Consider the following 20555-nt stretch of genomic DNA (forward strand, 5'->3'; position numbering starts at 1 on the left):
CAGACAAACATCGGCTTGTAATGATCATAAAAAAAATGGCTATGGATCGCACGCTAGCAGCTTTTACTGACTTAACGCGAGGTCAGTTAAATTTGTTGGCTTTATTTAGGTACCTACACTTATTTTATGTTATTTTAAAAGTTTAACATTTTAAAAAGTTGAAAATTAAATAATACCTATTTAATCAATATTATAAGGTTGATAGGGGGACACATCGATGACACTTGTTTATGTTATATGTAAAAGAGATGAGGAGACTTTTGCCCAGCTATTAAAAAGCTGGCTATTATTTTTTTTTTATCACACCTGCATCCCAATACTTAGCACGTTATTTGAAAGATAGACAAATAAACAATACTACGTTATTTTCAAGCAGATTTATTGATAATAATCTCTGATACAGTTTTTGTCTATATGCATTTTATCCATTCAAGGCATTTTCTGTTTTAAACTATGCACTACTGTTTATTTCTAACAAATAATGCAAGTACTGTACTCCATGATATAGGTAATTTGTAACGATATTTCAATATAATGTATCTAATACACGTTTACATTTAGTATACGAATAGTAAACCTATGCACTTTTCTTTGAATGAATTACATAATTAGGTACTGAGTTTGGAAAAATCTGACGATACAGTTTTGTGCACAAATAGGTAATTTTCTATCCCTAAAAATTATAATTATAACTGAAAGTTAAAAATAGTTTAGGCAGTATCTATTCAAGTTATATTTTTATTAATAGAATAACTTTATTTAAACTCTTCATAGTTAAGTAATTTTAAATATTGTCATTGATTGCATTAAAATTTCGATTCAAAATTATAATTAAAATAATTTACATGGGAAAAGAGACAAGTAGACACTTTATAAGTACATTTGATGACAGACCATGGATTTAATAAGTACTACGTACAACGGAGTACCTACTAATTCCATGTGACAGACACAGCCGAAGTTGATTTAATCGAAAGTGACTTTTCAAAACCATATTCATAAAGGTGAAGTTTGCACTCATCTATAAGATACCTAATATCTAATTAATATTGTACCAATACTAATATAACATCTATCTATGCACTATGTAACACAAATCAGTAAGCTTTATCATATATCTAGATAAATATTTTATAATTTAGTAACACAAAACGTGTAGGTAATTTTATTTTATATATTAATTTTTATCAATCCAATGAATCTACTAAATTATTGGTCATCTATCACACATAATTGATACGTACGTCAAATTTAGCTATAATTATATAGATTTCATAAAAATTTTAAGATTTTGTTACATAAGTTAGTAAATATTTTATGTCTAAGTTTCATTTTATTCTACGATGCTTTAAATATTGAATTTTTATCATCACTGATAAAATATGTACTTTAAGGGTGAAACAAAATGACATGAAGATGATTTTTTTCGAGTTACCTATTCTTGAAACGGTAACTTTTGATATGATAATGTTTTTATCCCTGAATTGTATTATATTTTTAGTTAATTCTTATAATATTTTGTAAATGCGTATACGTAGAGGGACTCATCAGTCTATTTTCTGATATTACACTGATTTACCAAGCTTATATTTCAATCCTTGTCCAGTCCATTAAATCTGACTTTCGCGTAAAAAATCTAAAAAACAATAGAAAAGTGTGAAAATTTGAAAAACTTTGTCAGTCTTATAATAAACTCAGTTCCACTAGTAATTTTATGCATTTAATTTTTATCTGAGAAGTATAGAAGTATTCATGACATCCAAAACATAGGACGGTCTTTGACATGATAAAGGGTTTTTGAAAAAAAAAAACTAATTAGGTACTATTTATTATTAGACATCGAATATTGATGTTCGTGCCTATTGAAATGTTAATGTGTACCATTCAGCCACCCTACAATTTTTGTAGTGCATAGAAATAAGAATCTAGGTAGCTACCTACTATAAACATTTATTATAAAACTTAAAACTAAAAAGAGCATTTTCCAAAGATTATTCCTCTGATCTTTATACATCCCTATCCTTCAATCCATCTAAAATTTTTATTTTTACAATTTATTAACAAAATTAATTCAGATATTCGAAGTAAACAATTATAGTTTTAGATTAATTTCTTTAGTCCAAAAAGATAATAACCTATAGTTTCCGAACAAAGCAAAAACATCCTGTTCTCTTAATTATTTGCCGCCATTTTCTTAGTGCAGGTGAATTTACATCTTTTTCACGTATTATTTTTCAATTAGAACAAGATTCATTCGTTAAAATCTCAAGAGTTTTTATAGTTACGAAAACATAAGGTCCAAATGGGGAGAATACGTCTATGTCATATGACGCGGAATGACATTCCGAATAAGCCTTCTGTATAAAAGGACTTTCTACCAATATTAAAAAAAAAATTATAACATTTCAGAATTTCTCGATATTTCCCTCCAAAAACAATTTCAAGGAACGAATCTACCCCTCCCCAATTTTAAGGAACGAATCTTCTGTCAAATTCCCCTTGTTTAATGGACTCTCATGTCTCTGGCGTGGACTGGCGTGGTGTCTTCGGGACTTGGACTATCGTCGAGATGTGGCCTGATGTGGACAACTGAACGGCGCTGATCATGATGATTGTAATCATCCCGCATCACCAAGCCCCCTATGCCATAACCAGGGCCCATAACCCCTGAGCCACTTAGACGCATCTTTTCTGGATCCTCGTCAAGTTTCACTGATGAGAAGACAGTGCTGAGGTTGAGTTGCGGGATGTCGTAGAACACGGTGAGGGTCAGCATTAGGAAGGTCAATCCGATCAGAAGGTAGACTGAGGAAAAAACACGGAATTACTTAAATATATATAAATATATATTTTCAACACAATCTTATATGGTCGTTTCTAGAGATATTTTTAAGAGGAGTGTATAACTGGAATTTGTCATTAATGTCTCTGAATTTTTCTATTAATATTTTCTTTTTTCAGCCTGCAACTTTTTAAAATAAAATTTCAAGACTTAGTCCAGGGACTACAGGTTGAAAACTTGAAAGGAAGACTTACAAGTGGTAGCCACTTTATACAACGGCCTGTACTCCTGCCCCGGAGAATCTCCCGGGATGTAGTCGCCCAGTCCGATGGTGGTCAGCGAGATGAAGCAGTAGTAGAACGAGTCCAGGAAGTCCCAGTCCGGTTCCAGCGCTGCGAAGATGGTCGCCGGGATCACCAGGAAGGACACCACTAGGGATGTCACTGGAACAATTTAATTGAATTACGAAAATTGGGAATGGTGGTCCAGTGGTTAGGGAAGCGGTTGTGGTCCAGTAGTTAACACGCCTGCCTGCGAAAGGGCCTAGGTTTGAATCCTACTCGTGCCACACGAAATTGTGTACCAATTTGGCTTATGTATACACAGCAGTTTTAATAAATCACTAAACATTTGCTTCCGGTGAAGAAAAACCTCATGAGGAAACCTGAATTGCCAATGATTACCAAATGATCCAGCGATGGGAAACGATTACAGAACGTGTTGTTCTTCTCTTTCACTCATTGCAGAGTGGTTTTTATATGAAGTTACTAATAAAAAGTTCACTCACCAATGATCATCAAATGGACAAGTCTGATGGTGAAGGGTCGGTACAGATGTCCTAGCGAGGCGTTCAAGGCTCTGAGCATGGCTGTGGCCGGTTGAAGCAGACGTTCCACTAAAGCCGTCAGTAGCACCAGTGTCAGAGGGATCCCGAGGAGAGCGTACATCATGCAGAACAGTTTCCCGGGCTTGGAGAGGGGCGTCACGTGGCCGTAGCCTGGAATGAGAAAGGTTTGAATACAATTTTATATTTTTAGATGGTGATCGATTTAACATGACAGAAATGGTGGTCGATTTATTAGTGTTATATATTGGCCTAGTACTTGCTCACTTTATTAATAGATAAAATGTGTATAGTCTGTGGCTTCATGTTGACACTTAATGTGACATGTGACATTACTTCACTTTGTTTTTACCGCCAATACACAACACTGACATCAGCTACTTAGCGTGTTTTATTTATACACAATTAATTGTTATTTCGAACATAACAATTAGGTTCGTAGGATGTATGCCTTACCTGTATGGCATAATAAAAACTTCACTTTGATAAATGACTTTATCGTTTATAATGTGAGTGGTGAAGACGATATGGTCTTTTGGCCCTTTATCAACATTGTCAACGTTTGGTAGATCTTTTACATGCTGTACAAAGAGGAAGTCATCAAAATCTGACGCGTCAAAATCTTACCGATAGTGGTGACCACAGTAGAGGAGAAGAACAGCGACTGTCCGAAGCTCCAGTTGGGGCCCCCGCTCACGTTCCTGGAGGCCGACACCCCGCGGTTACTGGCTCGCACCACCTCGTTCAGAAGCAGCTCCAGGTCATCATCTGGTGACAATAACCGAGCACATAAAACAATTGTTAATTAAACTTACGGAAATTGTTACTTTTGTCATGGACAACAGCAGGCCTTCTCGCATGATAGTAATGACCAAAACTGTTTAAATTAGCATTTATTTTGGCATTCCTTCTCAGCACTGGTCGTTCTAAAATACCAGCAGCATTCTGTGAAATGCTGTATAATTCATTATGTTTTTACCCAAGCGAAGCCGTAATGGGCCGCCACTGCCGCCAGTTGCATATATAACAATTTTAACAGCTTTAACCGCGTGTTTCCCTTTTTTCGCGTGTTTAACTTTTGTTTGTTATAAAATATAGTATCGTTGAGTTAGTATCCCATAACACAAGTCTCGAACTTACTTTGGGGCTATCTCAATCTGTGTGATTTGTCCCAAGATATATTTATTTTATTTATTTATATATACCTACATATTAAGTTTTGTTAAAATCGTACCTAAGCCTAAGAATCTCAGCTCCGATATAGTTTAGCTAAAGTGCTTCAAATAAAGTTCGATCCCCTATAGGGATAGTTATTTCAAGTGGTGAGTGGCTTTTTAAGATTTAAGATTTTCTTTTCAGATTTCCTAGTAAGTAGGTACCTATGTGACGTAATTCTAAAAATCTTAATATTAATAACTATTTTTAAATTCGTTTTAGAAATAAAATGCAAAACACGCAATGAACTAACATATATCTAGATATTTTTATACAGATGACTGGGAAATCTAGTTTGGAATTTGAGAATTTGTAATTGACGGTCAGGGTCGAATGTAATCTAATTTATAATGGGCCATTAGGGACGGGCCAGGTCGCCAGGGAGGGACTAAGGTTGCCACTGTAAAAATATAATTGGGTATCGCAGAATTGTAGTTGATATAATTATTGGTATTGGTTGCATTTTTTAAATAATTTTAGGAACATAGCTACTTCTGATGCAGTTTTCACTGTTAAGTAGACTATATATTTTCGGAGGTTTACCTATAGTAGCTTGGTCTGGTTTATCACGGGGTTATTTATGCATGTGGGTAACAGGGCCTGGTGACTAGTTTTAAATATAGAACACAGAATTTGTATTTTTTTTTTTTTATCTAAAAACAATTCCATTTTACAATTTTTTACACATCACTTATGAAAATTGGACACGAAATTGCAAAAATGAGTGTACTCAGTTAAAAAGTTTGTTCAATACTCCAAAGTTATTAGCTGTTGTCTATAAAACAGTCAGTAGACAGAGGTGTTTAAAATTACCTACCCTTGTCAAGGGACACGCTCTGTTTTGACAATCAGAGAAAAAGTTCCATCCATGATATAACGCTTGGAATATTTCCAGTACCTAGAATAACAATTTCGCATCGGATCTTGTTTTGACATGGTAAATTTTTCTTAAATCATTTTTATTCACTGACCCCTGTACCGTCATCTGTCATCTGTCCACCTGAATTTAAATATTTAAAATCACGGGATTAAATTTAAATATGGCCAAAGCAGTAGCGGCGAAGACATAGACAACACTCGACGGCCCACACTAAGCAACACGCTTGTAGCGTGGAGACAAACACAGAAACGAACACAAAACTCCCAGAACCGAGACAGATCTGTGATCACAAATACAAATATTTGCCGGCGTAGGCAGTCGAACCCAACAAAACAAGATTGATCGAGGATAATATATATATTTATTTATTTATATTACTCCTTGTAGTCACGAATCTCGCCTAAGCACCGGCGCGGTAAGTTTCCACGGAACAGATATACACGGTATGTTTCCATTGTTCACACACGTATCGGACACACCCCCACAACCCACAATACTGGTACAGATAGCCTGATAACCTAAGAGGATAAGGTCGCGGACACGCGCTATGAGCGTAGCGAATTATAATTATCTATATTTATTTTTTGATACCATCTCTTATTCACTTACTAACTTTTTCCTGTCTGCATTTATTGTCACCTGCCATCAAAGCCATTTTCATGCGGGGGGGTTTAGCTGTTAATGCGGAACAGACAAACTTTCGCTTTTATAATATTAGTATGGATTATATCACGGATCCTGGATTTGTTTAAAGGTTGTAACGAATATATGTGCATTTAAAAAATGCGTAAGATGAACCGATTTTGGTCTAGTTTATGTTTGTAAGGTCTCTCGTTTCAATTAGACTAAATAACTCTCGTTTCTCTTAGACGTATTTTGTAATTTTCCGTTTTATAACTGTATTTTACGCTTCGCTCATGGCAGTGGCACCGCCGGTGACCCGAGCGGTCGTCAGCATAGTTCCGGAGATGCATCGACCTGCATTAATGCAGCCGGGGCGCGATGCAACCTACATTATTTGCATATCAGCCTAAAATTGTCGCCTTTTTGCAATTTTCGAATTTAAATAATACTTAAGTATAAATTTGTGGGTACAATATTAATTACTAGTGATCGACCCGGGGGCGCATCGTCTAATACTTAATCTGTTTTGTATGTATAATTGTCTAATGCTAAAATATCTAAATCGAAAATATCTTTCTGTATGAATGGGTTCCCTATTTTTATGCATACAATTTTATGTCTTAATTTGACATGGCATACTTTTACTATGGCATAATGATTTTTAAGCATAACATTCTTACGTATAATGGTTTACGCAAAACTATTTGAACCATAACTAACCTAACCTAACCTAAAAGTTAATCTTACGCATAACGGTTTACGCATAACAATTTGAACCATAACAAACTTAACCTAACCCAAACTAATAGTTAATTATGCCACATTTACCCGTACCTATTGCCAAAATATTTTGTATGCCAAAATCGTTATGTCAAAGAACAATAGGACAAAATAGTTTATGCGATAAAACGTGTTCCCGTATGGATGCGATATACTAAAAAACTACCGGACTGATTGTTATGAATAAGAAAGGTTTAGATGTAATTTATTACGGTTTTGCCCGAGCGAAGCCGGGACGGGCTGCTGTTAAATTTAAAATGGGCAAACTTGACCTACGTTTAGCATGAAATATACCTACCTACCAAATATCTATTTGGTAGGCAGGTATCTACATCAGGATGTTTGTTTCGTATTATTCGGATATAAAAGATCGTTTTACATAATTCATTATAATTTATAGCGCTCCATTGATATTTTTGTTACACTTCAATATTAATAGGGAGTATTACTGCACATTTATCCCGCCAGAGTACAGCACTGTATGTTAGATAGGTACACAAAAGCTTTGCCGCCTTTTGATATGTCAATTAAAACGTTTATTTTAGAGTACTTTATTAATCCTTTCATTATGTAAGCATTCGTTTGTGAAAATATACAACAATGTAGCATATTTGGGTGCCGAAATATTGGGAAAAATCGTTTTCCTTAAGATAAAAAACTTCGAAAACTATGGGATACGCCTCACGCTGTAAACTATGGGATACGCCTCACGCAGTAAACGGTCGAAAAGAAGCTCGGAAAACTTCACACGTGAAGACTTATTAAAATATGGACTTCATACAGGTAAGATCTTCAATCAAAAGCAAGTTTACATCAGTTTATGACCACAGTTGACCAAATAATGCAGAACATAACCTTAAATAGTGTTATTATTTTCAGGATAAACTCGCACCACGGTTGGGTAGAAGGTATTGTATGCCGCTTTTTGCCTCCATTGGTAATGTTTGTGTAACTTAGTTGTGCCAGTAGCGCCATCTGCGCTGAGCTTTGCGTAATATGCCCTATTCTTAAACATTAAATAGACGTGACCCTTCGCTTGTTATCGTCCGATAACATTCGCAGGGTTCACCAAAGGTCCGTCATAATTTGGCCAGGGCCGGACTAACAATGTTAGGGTGGAGTTAGGCCTAGAGATGATACGATTCTTGAGCCCCTTTTATTGTAAGTACATACATTATATACCTACTTATAAGTAAAATATTATATATTCATAATATTTATTTGCCAACCAAGGGTTACAATGACCTTAAAGTAATTACAATTAGTACTTATAACTTAGTCACATTTTATAGGTAGGTATTGCAAATTTCGTCGCCTACTGTAGGTATATGATATTATCCTATTAATATTATAAAAGCGAAAGTTTATGAGGATGTATGTGTGTATGTATGTTTGTTATTCGTTCACGCAAAATCTACTGGACGAATTGTTATGAAATTTGGTACACGGGTAGAATACAACCTAAAATAACACATAGGGTATTTTTTATCCCGAAATTCCCACGGGAAAACGGGGCGCAGCTAGTGATTAATAATTAAATAATGAGTATCTACATACCAAATCAAAAGTTCTAGCGCTAGTTTCGTTTTAAAGTTATAATTGTATAAATATTTAAAAAACATATTTTAAGATTAATACGGCGTGTGGTTCCCGCTCTAAAATAGGATTGCTTAGGGTCCTTCCTTCTACCACTAAGTGTCTATAGACTTGGCAGTTCAAATGCAAAAGTAGCTTATTCCCTAGAAGAAATTCCGAATCATCAAAATTTTAAGGTTTATTGCCTGGGCTTCGTGACGACACAGCTCCGGTTAGAACACGCAAAAATAAGATTCATTCACACGCAAAAAAAATCATAAACCAGTGATTTTCCTTTCATTTCTGGGATATGTACAGACGCCATGTTGTGACGTCACATTTAACATATGTCAGCTGACCTCTCAAGCCACAGGTTATCGAGGGTTGAATAATACCCCCTGTGCGGACTCAATATATCAGAATTTATTGGCAATATATCTCTAGCGAAGCTTCTGGTTGCGATACGAGTAATTACGAATTACTGACCTCGCGACTTCCCTTGATAATGTTAAAAAAAATGTTGTCATTAGACGAAAAAAAATACTATTTCGTCTATGTCGGCAAAACAATAAATGAGATCTACTCATGGAATTAGTAGGCACAGTTGTACGAAGTACTTACTAAATCCATGTATCTTTTAGTAATGATAAAAGTTATTGAAAGTAAAAAATAAATATATCTACAACATTAATATCCTGTATTTATCCTCATTACTTGGAAGGTAATTAAAAATGGCGCTAAAGTATAAACAAACAAATTGACCCGGGTTATCTTGATGGGTTCTTATTTAATATACTTGTATATAAGTAGCAGAAAACTTGCATGTGTGTGTAATAATTGACAACCTCGGTGGCGCAGTGGTAAGGTTCTTGCCACTGAACCGAGAGGTCCCGGGTTCGATCCCCGGTCGGGTCATGATGGAAAATGATCTTTTTCTGATTGGCCCGGGTCTTGGATGTTTATTTATATATGTATTTATTATAAAATATAGTATCGTTGAGTTAGTATCCCATAACACAAGTCTCGAACTTACTTTGGGACTAGCTCAATCTGTGTGATTTGTCCCAATATATTTATTTATTTATTATTATTTATTTATTAATAATGTTATTACCTAAGATATCGTTAATGTAATAGTAAAACAAAGAGAAAGAATTACAGAAGTAGTTTGTTATTTTATTAAATAATGTTAACCTTATTTACTCCAACTAGAAGCTAATCTAGTTACCTTCAGTCACAACAACCTTCTATGCTCATATATGCGATAGGTGGTACTTAAGTACCTATAAGGAGAAATATTTTAGATGAATTCTTTAGCCACCGTAAAGGTGACTAAAGAATGCCTTGGCCCCTGATATGTAGGCAATACATTTTTTTTTAAAGCAATCAAATAAACTGCTATTAGATATTATTCCTAAATTTACGAAGTACAGATATAGTAAAAAAATGCTGATTTTTATGTCAAAGATAATTGATTGTAATTAAAAATAACGTTAACATATAAAATCATATAAATCTGTTTAATTATAATGTTTTTACGGCTACGACGTATGCTACGAATGAACGAACACCAAATACAAACGAACGGATAATATATTTACCAATACAAATACGATTAGTTTAATTTGGAATGGAATGGAATGGAAAATGTATTTTCATGCAGTCTTGCACATTCTATCTCATTCGGGCTTTTTCCAATTCTTTTCCGCCGCCAATGAACGTTGGAGTCCATAAGGTCTACTTTTCTTACTATCCTTGCTATATTAAATTGTTGTGTAATCTTTTGTGCATCAAAACTGACCGAAAACTGATAGATAAAAACTTCGCAGCAACAGGACACATACACAAAAAATAACATAAGTACAATAAAGCACAGCGATAATCAGATATAAGTGAGTAACGTATATGTGTGCTGAAGCAATACAAAATGGTCATGATATTTATTTTGTGTCTTTTATGGCCATGGCGACAAAAACGCAAGCGGGTGTGCAAGCAAAAGTGACATATGGTACATTTATCTTCTGCAGAGCCGCATGCTGCAGCTAGTCATGTATAAACAACCCGAGCAAAGTCCCAGTATCAGCTAGTGTGACGACGATCCTGCGCACTATCGTACGACGACTCGAGATACCCCCGCGACCCATCATCAGGTCTTGGTGACGTCACCACTGACTGAGATAAATTGACCAGTCTAACCAGTGACGTCAATATTCGATCAATAGATAAATTGACATTGGTTGCGGCGTGTGGTTCCGCCCTGGAATAGGACCACTCCATATCCTCCCGTGGATGTCGTACGAGGCGACTAAGGGACACAAAGCCTTAACAGCAACGATAGCATTCCTAAAGAGGGTTGACATCAGACAGTTGTAAAATCATATCATAGCCAAATCTTCCAAACTTATAATTTTATTTTAATAATATTTAAGTTCACTTTACATATTTAAAAGCGTAGGAAACATCATATATATACGTGTACAAGTGAACCAAGAACATGAACAAACTTAACACAATTAACAGTCAGTTTAACTAGGGACCGCTGTTAAACAAACTTAATGGGTGTTGGTGTTTCAGTGGGACGTCTGCGAGGGTGGATTGGAAAATTATTTTGTACTTACATTTGATATTAAAATTCAAACTTTAAGGGTTCATTTCACCGCTCTCTGATAAAATATCGTAATATGACATACACTGCTAGATAAATCTGTTTAAGTTTGCCATTTTAACAAGCTTTTATTTAACTTGCAATGTAACTATGTCTAGGGTGGTAACATGCAACTCAATTTTGATGCAGATATCCTTACCCGACTGAGCTGATATTTTGTATGTACGGTTAGTTTGAATGATGATGCATTATATACTTGATAAACATAAGTAGTAAAGAAAGTAAAGTAGATATTTTTGTAAAAAACTTATTTTACGCTATTTTGTTGTAAAGTATGTTTTTAAAATAATAACCGAGGGGTGCAGCCAGTTTACATAATTCTCCGTACACGTATGTATGTACCTATTCCGGCACAAAAGAGTTTCCGAGAAATAACGTTCATTTCGACGTATGAATAAGTAACAAGTGAGCGCGTTTCCCCAGGAAAGACAATTAGCGACGAAACACCACGCTGTTAAGCGGCTTAAGCGAAACTCGTGGCTTTTCCAAAGAGTATTTTAGGTATGTAATGCTCTACTTATAATTTAGGATACTGATTTTGAGGCAAAGGGGTTTTATAAGTGTGACGTGTCTAAATATGTTTATGTTCGTGACGTCATTACCAAACGTAAACTTCATAGATTTAGAAAGGCTCCGCGCGGGGCTTATACTTAAGTACCTATAAGAATATTTTTTTTTGTTTGACATGTAACTTATTAAAGTATACTAAGGCTGGGTTGTATCGTCAACTTTGACGTTAATTTTAACATGCCCAGAAAAACACAAAGTATGCCATTTTGTTCAAACGTTAGCGGCGCGCCCGCACCCGCGCCGCGCCGGTTACATTCAACGTCAAATTTGACGGTGCATCTCACCCTAAGCCTCGTGGATATTCAGAGATCACATAGATCGATCGATAATTTTAATTATCTGGCGTCTGACAGGGACCTATATCGGTGGACCCGTGTTCGATCACAGTCCCAGTCATAATGGAAAATGATTTTTCCGATTTACCTGAGCCTTCGATTTTTATTTGTATAGCGGCCGGTCCCGGTTTCGTTCGTATAAAAACATAATAAATTATACACTTAAACCTTCCTCTGGAGTCACACTATCTATTGTTGAAAACCGTATGAAAATCCATGCATCAATTTTTGAGTTTATCGCGAACAGGCATATAGACAGCCGCGGCAGTGGACTTTGTTTTAGAATATGTAAGGATTATGTTGTATCTATATAGTATATCATTCATATCCATACTAATATTATAAACGTGAAAGTGTCTTTGTTTGTCCGTCTTTTACGTCAAAACGGGCCAACGGATCGATGTGATTTTTGGTGTGAAGATAGTCTGGTGCCATAGGCTACCTTTTGACGCAGGCGGAGCTGCGGGCAACAGCTATTTATATATAAGTCTCGAACTTACTTTGCAATTTGGATCTAACTCAATCTGTGGATTTGTCTCAATTTATTTATTATCCAATGTTTGGGCTCTTTGATATTATACTTTTAATTGCCGATTAAGTTTTAATCTTTAAGTAAATCTTTCTTCTTAGATATATAATCTTGTTAGAATACTTTTTGTTTTGGAGAACGACAGCATGAATAGATATATATAGATAGGTAGATATAGAAAGTAAGTTAAAATCATAGATAAATATACTTACTTCCAACGCAGTTCAAGATTTAAGTTTCAGCTACGAGGATTTGTTGTCAAAATCAACACAAATAGTTGCTAGAGTTAAACTTGCAAATGCTTGATTACCCGCTAACGAGTTTCAATGTTAATTCGATACGTTTTAGCGAACAGTCTATTTATTCCAGAATATTCGGGGAAAGGTTCGTTGTAACTTTACCATTAAACATATTGCGTTTTCCTATGAAAACGTAAAAATACTGATTTTCAGTTAGCAATGTTCAAAAGGTTTCTATTTACTTTTGAACTAGCTTTTGCCCGCGGCTTCGCCCGCGTTATGTGATCTACGAAAGCGTAACGCACCTAGCTGATTTTCATACAAACTTTCACCCCCTGTTGTTGTCAATTGGAGGTTGATTTCAGAAAAAAATGTAACCTATGTTTGAACAGGGTTATTTGACTACAAGAATACCAAATTTCGTCAAAATCAGTCAAATTTTGTGTAAATTAATTGCATAGAGAATGTGCCAGACCAGAAGCAAATTAATGTAATGTTTTCTTTTCAAGTGAATTCTGTAGGTTTTTTATGAAAATAAATTGTTGAAAAGTACCGTAAAGTGCAGAAGCTCAAAAAAGCTCGTAAAATTACATCAGTTTATTAATCTTCAAGTCAACAAGAGCTCAACTAGCCTTTTAAACGTAACCTTGGAAGTTGGATCATATTTAGTGTAGCGTGAGTAGTCTACGGGAGTTATGGGCAGTAATAAAGTTCTCTTGGTGCAAATATTGTCCAATAAGTTTATATGAATACGTGAAGTAACTGTAAATATTTGACGTACAGTTTCGGGGTTTCGGGCATACATCCTAAGCAAACCAACGCGCTGGATCGATATATTACCTATAATTTAATAATAGCATAGTAAGTTTTCTGTGTTATTAGTTCAGTGAGAAAAAGATCAATGACTGGGTTTCATTCACCACTACATACATTAAATCTAGAGTGGTGTCAAGGTGAAAGACTTGTTTATTTAAAACCATTAGTGAGCGCCCTCAGACCGCATGGGCCGGGTCGTGAGGTTCCCTCTATTATGGTTGAGCTACGCGATGGCTGTCCCATGCGTCAACTCGTGAACGGGTGCTGCCAAACTGGTCATCTCGTTTCTCTTCATATATTTTCATGTAAGTTAATTGTGTTTCACATCGATATATATATATATATATATATATATATATATATATATATATATATATATATATATATATATATATATATATATATATATATATATATATACATATATATATATGTATATATATATATATATTGTAAGAAACAATAATGGTAAGCCGATCTGGCATGATAGGGACTAACACTATTCAAATGAGTTTCTTTCGGCATTTCTTCTTTTTAGCAGTGGTCGTTCCGAAATGCCAGTAGTTTGTAGCTTGTGAGAAATAACTATAAATATTGACGAGAAAAAGTGCCTGTGAAGGTCTAATTTCTGAATAAATGATTTGAATTTGAATTTTGAATTTGCATGCACATGATGAATTTGAATATACTTACTAGAGTTCTCAAATCAATGTACAAATACTTTCTTAAACTCGCTAATACATTCTACACATAAAAAAAAGTGAATGGAATGACATTACCACGTCTCGACTAAAAAGAACAACCGGTTTTGATTGTGGACGGGTCTAAACAACTTACTCATGTAGACCTAATTACTAAATGAATTTTTTACTATAATTAATGCTAATAATGAATTTGATTATGTCGATTTAATTTTACATTGTATTATCACAATCATTGATAATAATTTTAAGAAAAGCAATAAAATGCGAGTTAGCAGAATAAATTATATTTTACTAGCGATAAGCCCCGGCTTCGCACGTGTGCAATATTATGCATGTATGTATATACATATAAACCTTCCTCTTAAATGCACGCATCGAAATCCGTTGGTAGATTTAAAGATCTAAGAATACATAAGGATAGACAGCGAAAAGCGACTTTGTTTTTTTACACTAAATTGTAATCGGTTTATTGTTAAAGTGTTTTAAATATTCAATATCGTGACCTGCAGCCCTACATGACCTATTGCTGGACATAGACCATTAAATATTAATAGCAAAATATTTATAACACGGCTGAAGTATTTATTATTGCCAAACGATTGGAAACAAATTGCTAATTAAAATTACTGCACTTAAAAAAATATTTAAAAAGTAAATAGGTAGGTATTCTTTCTTTCTTAACGATAATCATTTCGCTGTTATTTATGTGTTTCAGGTAAAAACACACTTTAATTAATTAATTAGTTTGCAGAAATCATCAAAATTCAGTCAAAAATGCAACTCCGTACCCTGCTCAAAGGTGCTAAAAGCTTACGTTATTACCGAAAATTTAAAATTATTACTTATTTTAAAATTTGACACGCAAGTTTTCAAACATAAAAATTAACATACGCATGTAGACAGAACACTGCAATTTACATAAACTAATTTTTATGGGATTTTCTGAGCATCTTGACATGTGATATTAATGATTACATATGTTTAGCGTATAAAGACAGAGATTTTGGGTCTATGACCTTACAGATAAGGAGATAAAGAAACATTACAACGATAAGAAATAAACAAGTCAGGAAACTATGTTTGCTTATATTTTATTGATTACACAAGTCTCACACGCTGTGTAACTAAATTTTAAAAGTTGAATAAACCTGGATTCAAGCAGAAATCGAATCACATCTATGGTTTTAATAGCCCCGGATACGCAAAATGCGAGGGTTTTATTTTCAAGCCTAGAATTAATAATATTCATCTAATTATTGTTTATATCAAACACTATACTTTGTTCGGACTTCAAAAATTACCTGTAACACCGGGATGCTTCAGCATAAACTCCTGCTTGGCCCTGATCACGTCCAGCCTGATCTGATTCTCCAAGGGAGCCTCCAGAGCCGAAAACACCAAAGCACCAGATATCAGATACACGACATAGAATATAACGTAAATCAGAAGCAGACATGTAAATCTTGACTTCCCGAAGATCCTAGTGGTAGCGAAAAGCGGCTGGAATGGAGGGTGGTCTTCTTCATATAAAATCTCCTGCTGTACCACCATCTTCTTCGGGTAAGGATACAACTGGCTATGCACCGTCATGTCATCGTCACTCCGAGCTGAACACATACTCCCATAGGACTGTATGCGCGTATACTTTGGCTGCTCCATGATCACAAATTTAAAAAATCAAAAACGTCAATGAGTTCCTAATTTGAAAATTCTATCGCACACTATCACGTGTCTGTGCCAGAACCCTAACGGGCGAACTCTTGGTCAACTGTACTTGAAAAACCTTTTAGGGTGATTACGTTCAATAAATATCACACATTCTGTCACTTTAGTATCACGACGGCAGTTTTCGAGTTTAAGAATCACCATTTTGATACATTTTAGTGGAACACGGTCGAGTTTGAAATCAAATATGGCGGAAGTCGTATATGTGCGAGAGTGCAACGACTGGATGCGATGAAGACGGTGTCCAGTGACAGACTGGTTTGAGAACGGCCGGTTATTCAATAAAAGTAGCCGATAACTACCGACAAGTACCTCGTGTCCATTTCTTATCGTGTTGTTGATTTAAATTCAATTAGATACCGATAAGAAAGTTTGGTACTCATTTTATTACTAGTAAATACGCGTATTTAGTTGATTTCAAGGTAAATACAGATATCGCTGTGACTAAAAATTTGTAAACAATAAAACGGTTCCAACTTCAGTAAAGCAATACAGACCTATTTCAATTTTATGTACTGTAGTTTTGGTTCGGTAAAAGTCTAACATACCTAATTAATTACATTAGATAAATATACTTACGAGTGCTACGTATGTATGTATTATACTAGCCTATATATATATATACATTAGTAGGCTTCAATAAAACAAGATTGTGAGAGACTGGTGTCTGAACTAAGCAGAGCCTGTATGTATGAGTACACTAGCCTTTCCATGCTTGGAGTGAGACAAAAGTACAATTACTAAAAAAAACAACATTCAGAAAGGAAATCTTATTATAAAGTAACCAATTCTTTATATCGCCAACATAATTTATTTCTATTTTCGCCCTAGGCAATATAAAGACAACAATTACTTGCCATTACTATCAGATTGATGGCACAGTTACAAGACTAGGTCGGAACATCTAACACCGATGCCCTACGTTATTGATAATCGTGAAAAACATGCAGATAATTATGTATTTTTATGACGCATTAAATATTTTATTAAAATTATTATGAATTATTATAACAAGTATAATAGCCTTTTGGCATTAAGGTGATACATCTACACCCTTTACCAATGTCTTTTGTTTATTAGCGAAAACTAAAAAAATCTTTCTTTCCAAATCATTCTACGCTAGATAAAGGAATTTATTGCAAATTATTATAGTTTTCCATTACACAATGCAGTCACAGTCTACTATGACCATTTTGGTGGCCGCCGTTTTCGGTTTAACTAGCTGATGCCTGCGACTTTGTTCGCGTGGCCGAACAGTTTTTAGTAAGGAGTCAAAATTATTAGACAAATTTAATTGTACAGACCAATGTAACGATACCTATACATACAGAAGATGCTAATCAGACTGAAAAAGTATATTTTCTATAGTTTATATCTGAACTATTATGACTCTTGTTCAGGTGTTCCAGATCTTCGATTTTTATACCTCAACAGAAAATGCTTATAAGACTGAGCAACTTTTATTAGATCGTCATTTATACGTTTTTCCTTAGTTTAGTACCATCATAGGTCTGTCTACATCAGATCTTCGAAAATTTAACATAAAAGGCCTATAAATTAAATGTCAATATCTTCAAAATCAAAATCAAATCATTTATTCAGAAATTAGGCCTTCACAGGCACTTTTTCACGTCATATTCTAAATTGAATGATATTTACCAATGCTACAAACTAGCAGCTCTGAACGACCACTGCTGAGAAGAAATGCCAAAAGAAACTCATTCAAACAGTGTATTCATAAGTATGGTTTATACCATCTTTACTAAGCTTTTCTTAAAATTGTAATGAGTTGAATTATAAACACTGAAACCTTTTCGTCGAAATAATCGCTTAAGAACGCACAGCGTCGTGCAGCATTCAGTCATTCATAGGACGCTGGGTAGCAAATTATCACTAAACATACACGGGCCACCGATAGCATATCAAAGTGTTGCGTGATCAGTAATTTCTAGCTTCTAGCACTCCACTCGTGTCAGTACTCGAAATGTAAACAGAAAATGATATGATTTTCCACTGTGGATGTTTTTTCCAAGGAAATAAAGCATATACAATCTAAAACACTCACAGATCAATAAATTACCTCACGTATGTGCGATATTCCAGCAGTACCTACTTACATAATGAAAACACTACATGATTTTATTTTATTAAGTACTAGATGTTGCCTGGGGCTTCGCTCTCGAGGGAATTTTGAGATAAAATATAGCCTATAGCAATCTTGGATAATGTACCTTTCTAATGGTGAAAGAATTTTTGAATCGGTTCGGTAGTTTCGGAGATTACCCGCCTCAAACATACAAACACACAAAACCTACAAAGGCTCTTTATATTAATAGTATATAACAATTAAGTAAACATTTTGGTTGATTTGAATTTTGGGCTTTTTTAGGGTTTTCTAAGTTTAAGTTTAGTTTTTTTAAGGTTTCACGATAGAAATGTAAATATGATATTGGAAAAGGTCAAATTTATACATACTGCGACGAAACGCCGCAATTTGTTATCAGGAGACATTTTGCGAAAGGGGTATTTAGCGACGAAACGATTACAATGCCTGACGTAATCGCTTGATGGTCATGCGCAATATTATTTTACTGGAAAAGTTTGATTAGAGACAGACATTAGTTTAGATAAAAGTTGAAATTGAAAAGCGCCTTTGTCTGTAAACTGAATGCGCTCAATAGTAACAACTAATTAGTGAGTTAGATATCACTGTGTATGTGAAATGGTAACTTAAAATTACTATAAACGTAGGCGGCATTCATATAACTAAGTAATTACTTATATAGTAATGACATTCGTTTGTAAATAACTTCGCATTTCGAATTTCATTGGCTCACATAAAATTTGGACGAATCAAAAGCTTGTTTTAATTATAACGTTTGCGGTTTGTGGTTCGGCTGACTTATAGCCTAAGCAGCTGCTCTGCTATAAGTCCTTTATAATATGGTGTGCTCCTATTATGTAGCCTTGCTTAAATTATGCTTGTATCTGTATTGTATCTGTATCAAAAATGACTATGAAACGGTTTTCCGACAATTGCTTCGTTTACGAATGTTTCGTCGACAGAATCTCTCTACTCTATTCTGAATAAAATCAAAAAATTTCGATGTCGAAACATTCTGTCGACGAAGCGTTCGTAGACGAAGCAAATGTCGGAGAACCGTTTTAGACTCATCAAAAATACGTCTGTGCCAGGAGGCACCGCTCTTATATACATATAATATGGCAATTTGTTTTTACATAGCAATAAAGATTAAGACTAATTATTAACAGATAGAGTGATTTAAGAGTTTAAGTGATGATGTATTATGCTTTTACCCGAGCGAAGGCGGGACGGGCCGATAGTTTTAAACAAATTTAAATTCAAATCTTAATATTGCTTTTGAGTTTTTATATTAATAAAATTAGACAATATAACTGACCTGAGACACAGGGATGGTCCCTGAGGAAGTCCATCTTGATCTGCGCCATCTTCTCCTCCAGCTCCCGCTCCAGCGGCGCCTCGATAGCCTGGAACACCGACGCTCCTGAGGAAAGCGAGATATCAGCTTAATCTTCATCATCATATAGCCAACATTTTGCATAAGCATCGTAACTTTACTATGATATTTACTATTTACGCTTCTAATACTCAAATACATTAGAACTTCTGTTTCCCAACGTCTGTTTAATCAATAATTATCATGAAAAATGTGAATATTCTGTTTATTTAGTCAGGAGTGTAAAGAAAACATTTAGTTTGCTACACAGTATTTTTAATCATAAAAGAAAAACACGGCTAAAGTATGTTTTGCCACTATCGCATCACGTTGATATTGACAGAACGAGAAAAAAAACTTACTTTAGCTTAAAGTATGCTTTATCGTTTTGTGTTATTCATAAAAACGATAACTTCATTTTGTATCACTATTATATGTATATATAGTGATACAAACGGAAGTTTTGAAATGCTCCTGAAATGTTAATAATTGCATTCGCATTGTGTATTGTAACTTAGTATATGTATTTAGATAAATCGTTGAAATCAGAATTATATAACACTAGCTGATGCCTGTGACTTCGTTCGCGTGGCCGAATAATTTTTGGTAAGGAGTCAAAATTATTAGAGAAATTTAATTGTACAGACAAATGTAACGATACCTATACATACAGAAGATGCTAATCAGACTGAAAAAGTATATTTTCTATAGTTTAGCTGAACTATTATGACTCTTGTTCAGGTGTTCCAGATCTTCGATTTTTATATCTCGACAGAAAATGCTCATCAGGCTG

At 34.7% G+C, this 20555-nt stretch overlaps 1 protein-coding gene across 2 annotated transcripts in view; it reads right to left on the bottom strand.

Annotated features, from left to right (window-relative positions):
* Positions 1–362: 362 nt before the first annotated feature.
* Positions 363–20555, bottom strand: part of LOC128671710 (potassium channel subfamily K member 1-like) — a 55706-nt gene continuing 35513 nt past the window's right edge. Inside the window, exons 3-7 of one of the 2 annotated variants that reach the window (XM_053748434.2) lie at positions 19706–19810; positions 4254–4394; positions 3570–3779; positions 3037–3225; positions 363–2805 (exon numbers count right to left, since the gene is read on the bottom strand). In XM_053748434.2, the coding sequence (XP_053604409.1) occupies positions 2504–2805; positions 3037–3225; positions 3570–3779; positions 4254–4394; positions 19706–19810 (947 nt within the window). In that variant the 3' untranslated portion in view covers positions 363–2503. Of the gene's footprint in view, positions 2806–3036; positions 3226–3569; positions 3780–4253; positions 4395–15859; positions 16557–19705; positions 19811–20555 lie in introns of those variants that run through there. The other variant, XM_053748432.2, reaches the window with a different exon arrangement.

The sequence above is a fragment of the Plodia interpunctella genome, chromosome 8 (assembly GCF_027563975.2).
Source record: "Plodia interpunctella isolate USDA-ARS_2022_Savannah chromosome 8, ilPloInte3.2, whole genome shotgun sequence".
NCBI classification, from domain to species: Eukaryota; Metazoa; Arthropoda; class Insecta; order Lepidoptera; family Pyralidae; genus Plodia; species Plodia interpunctella.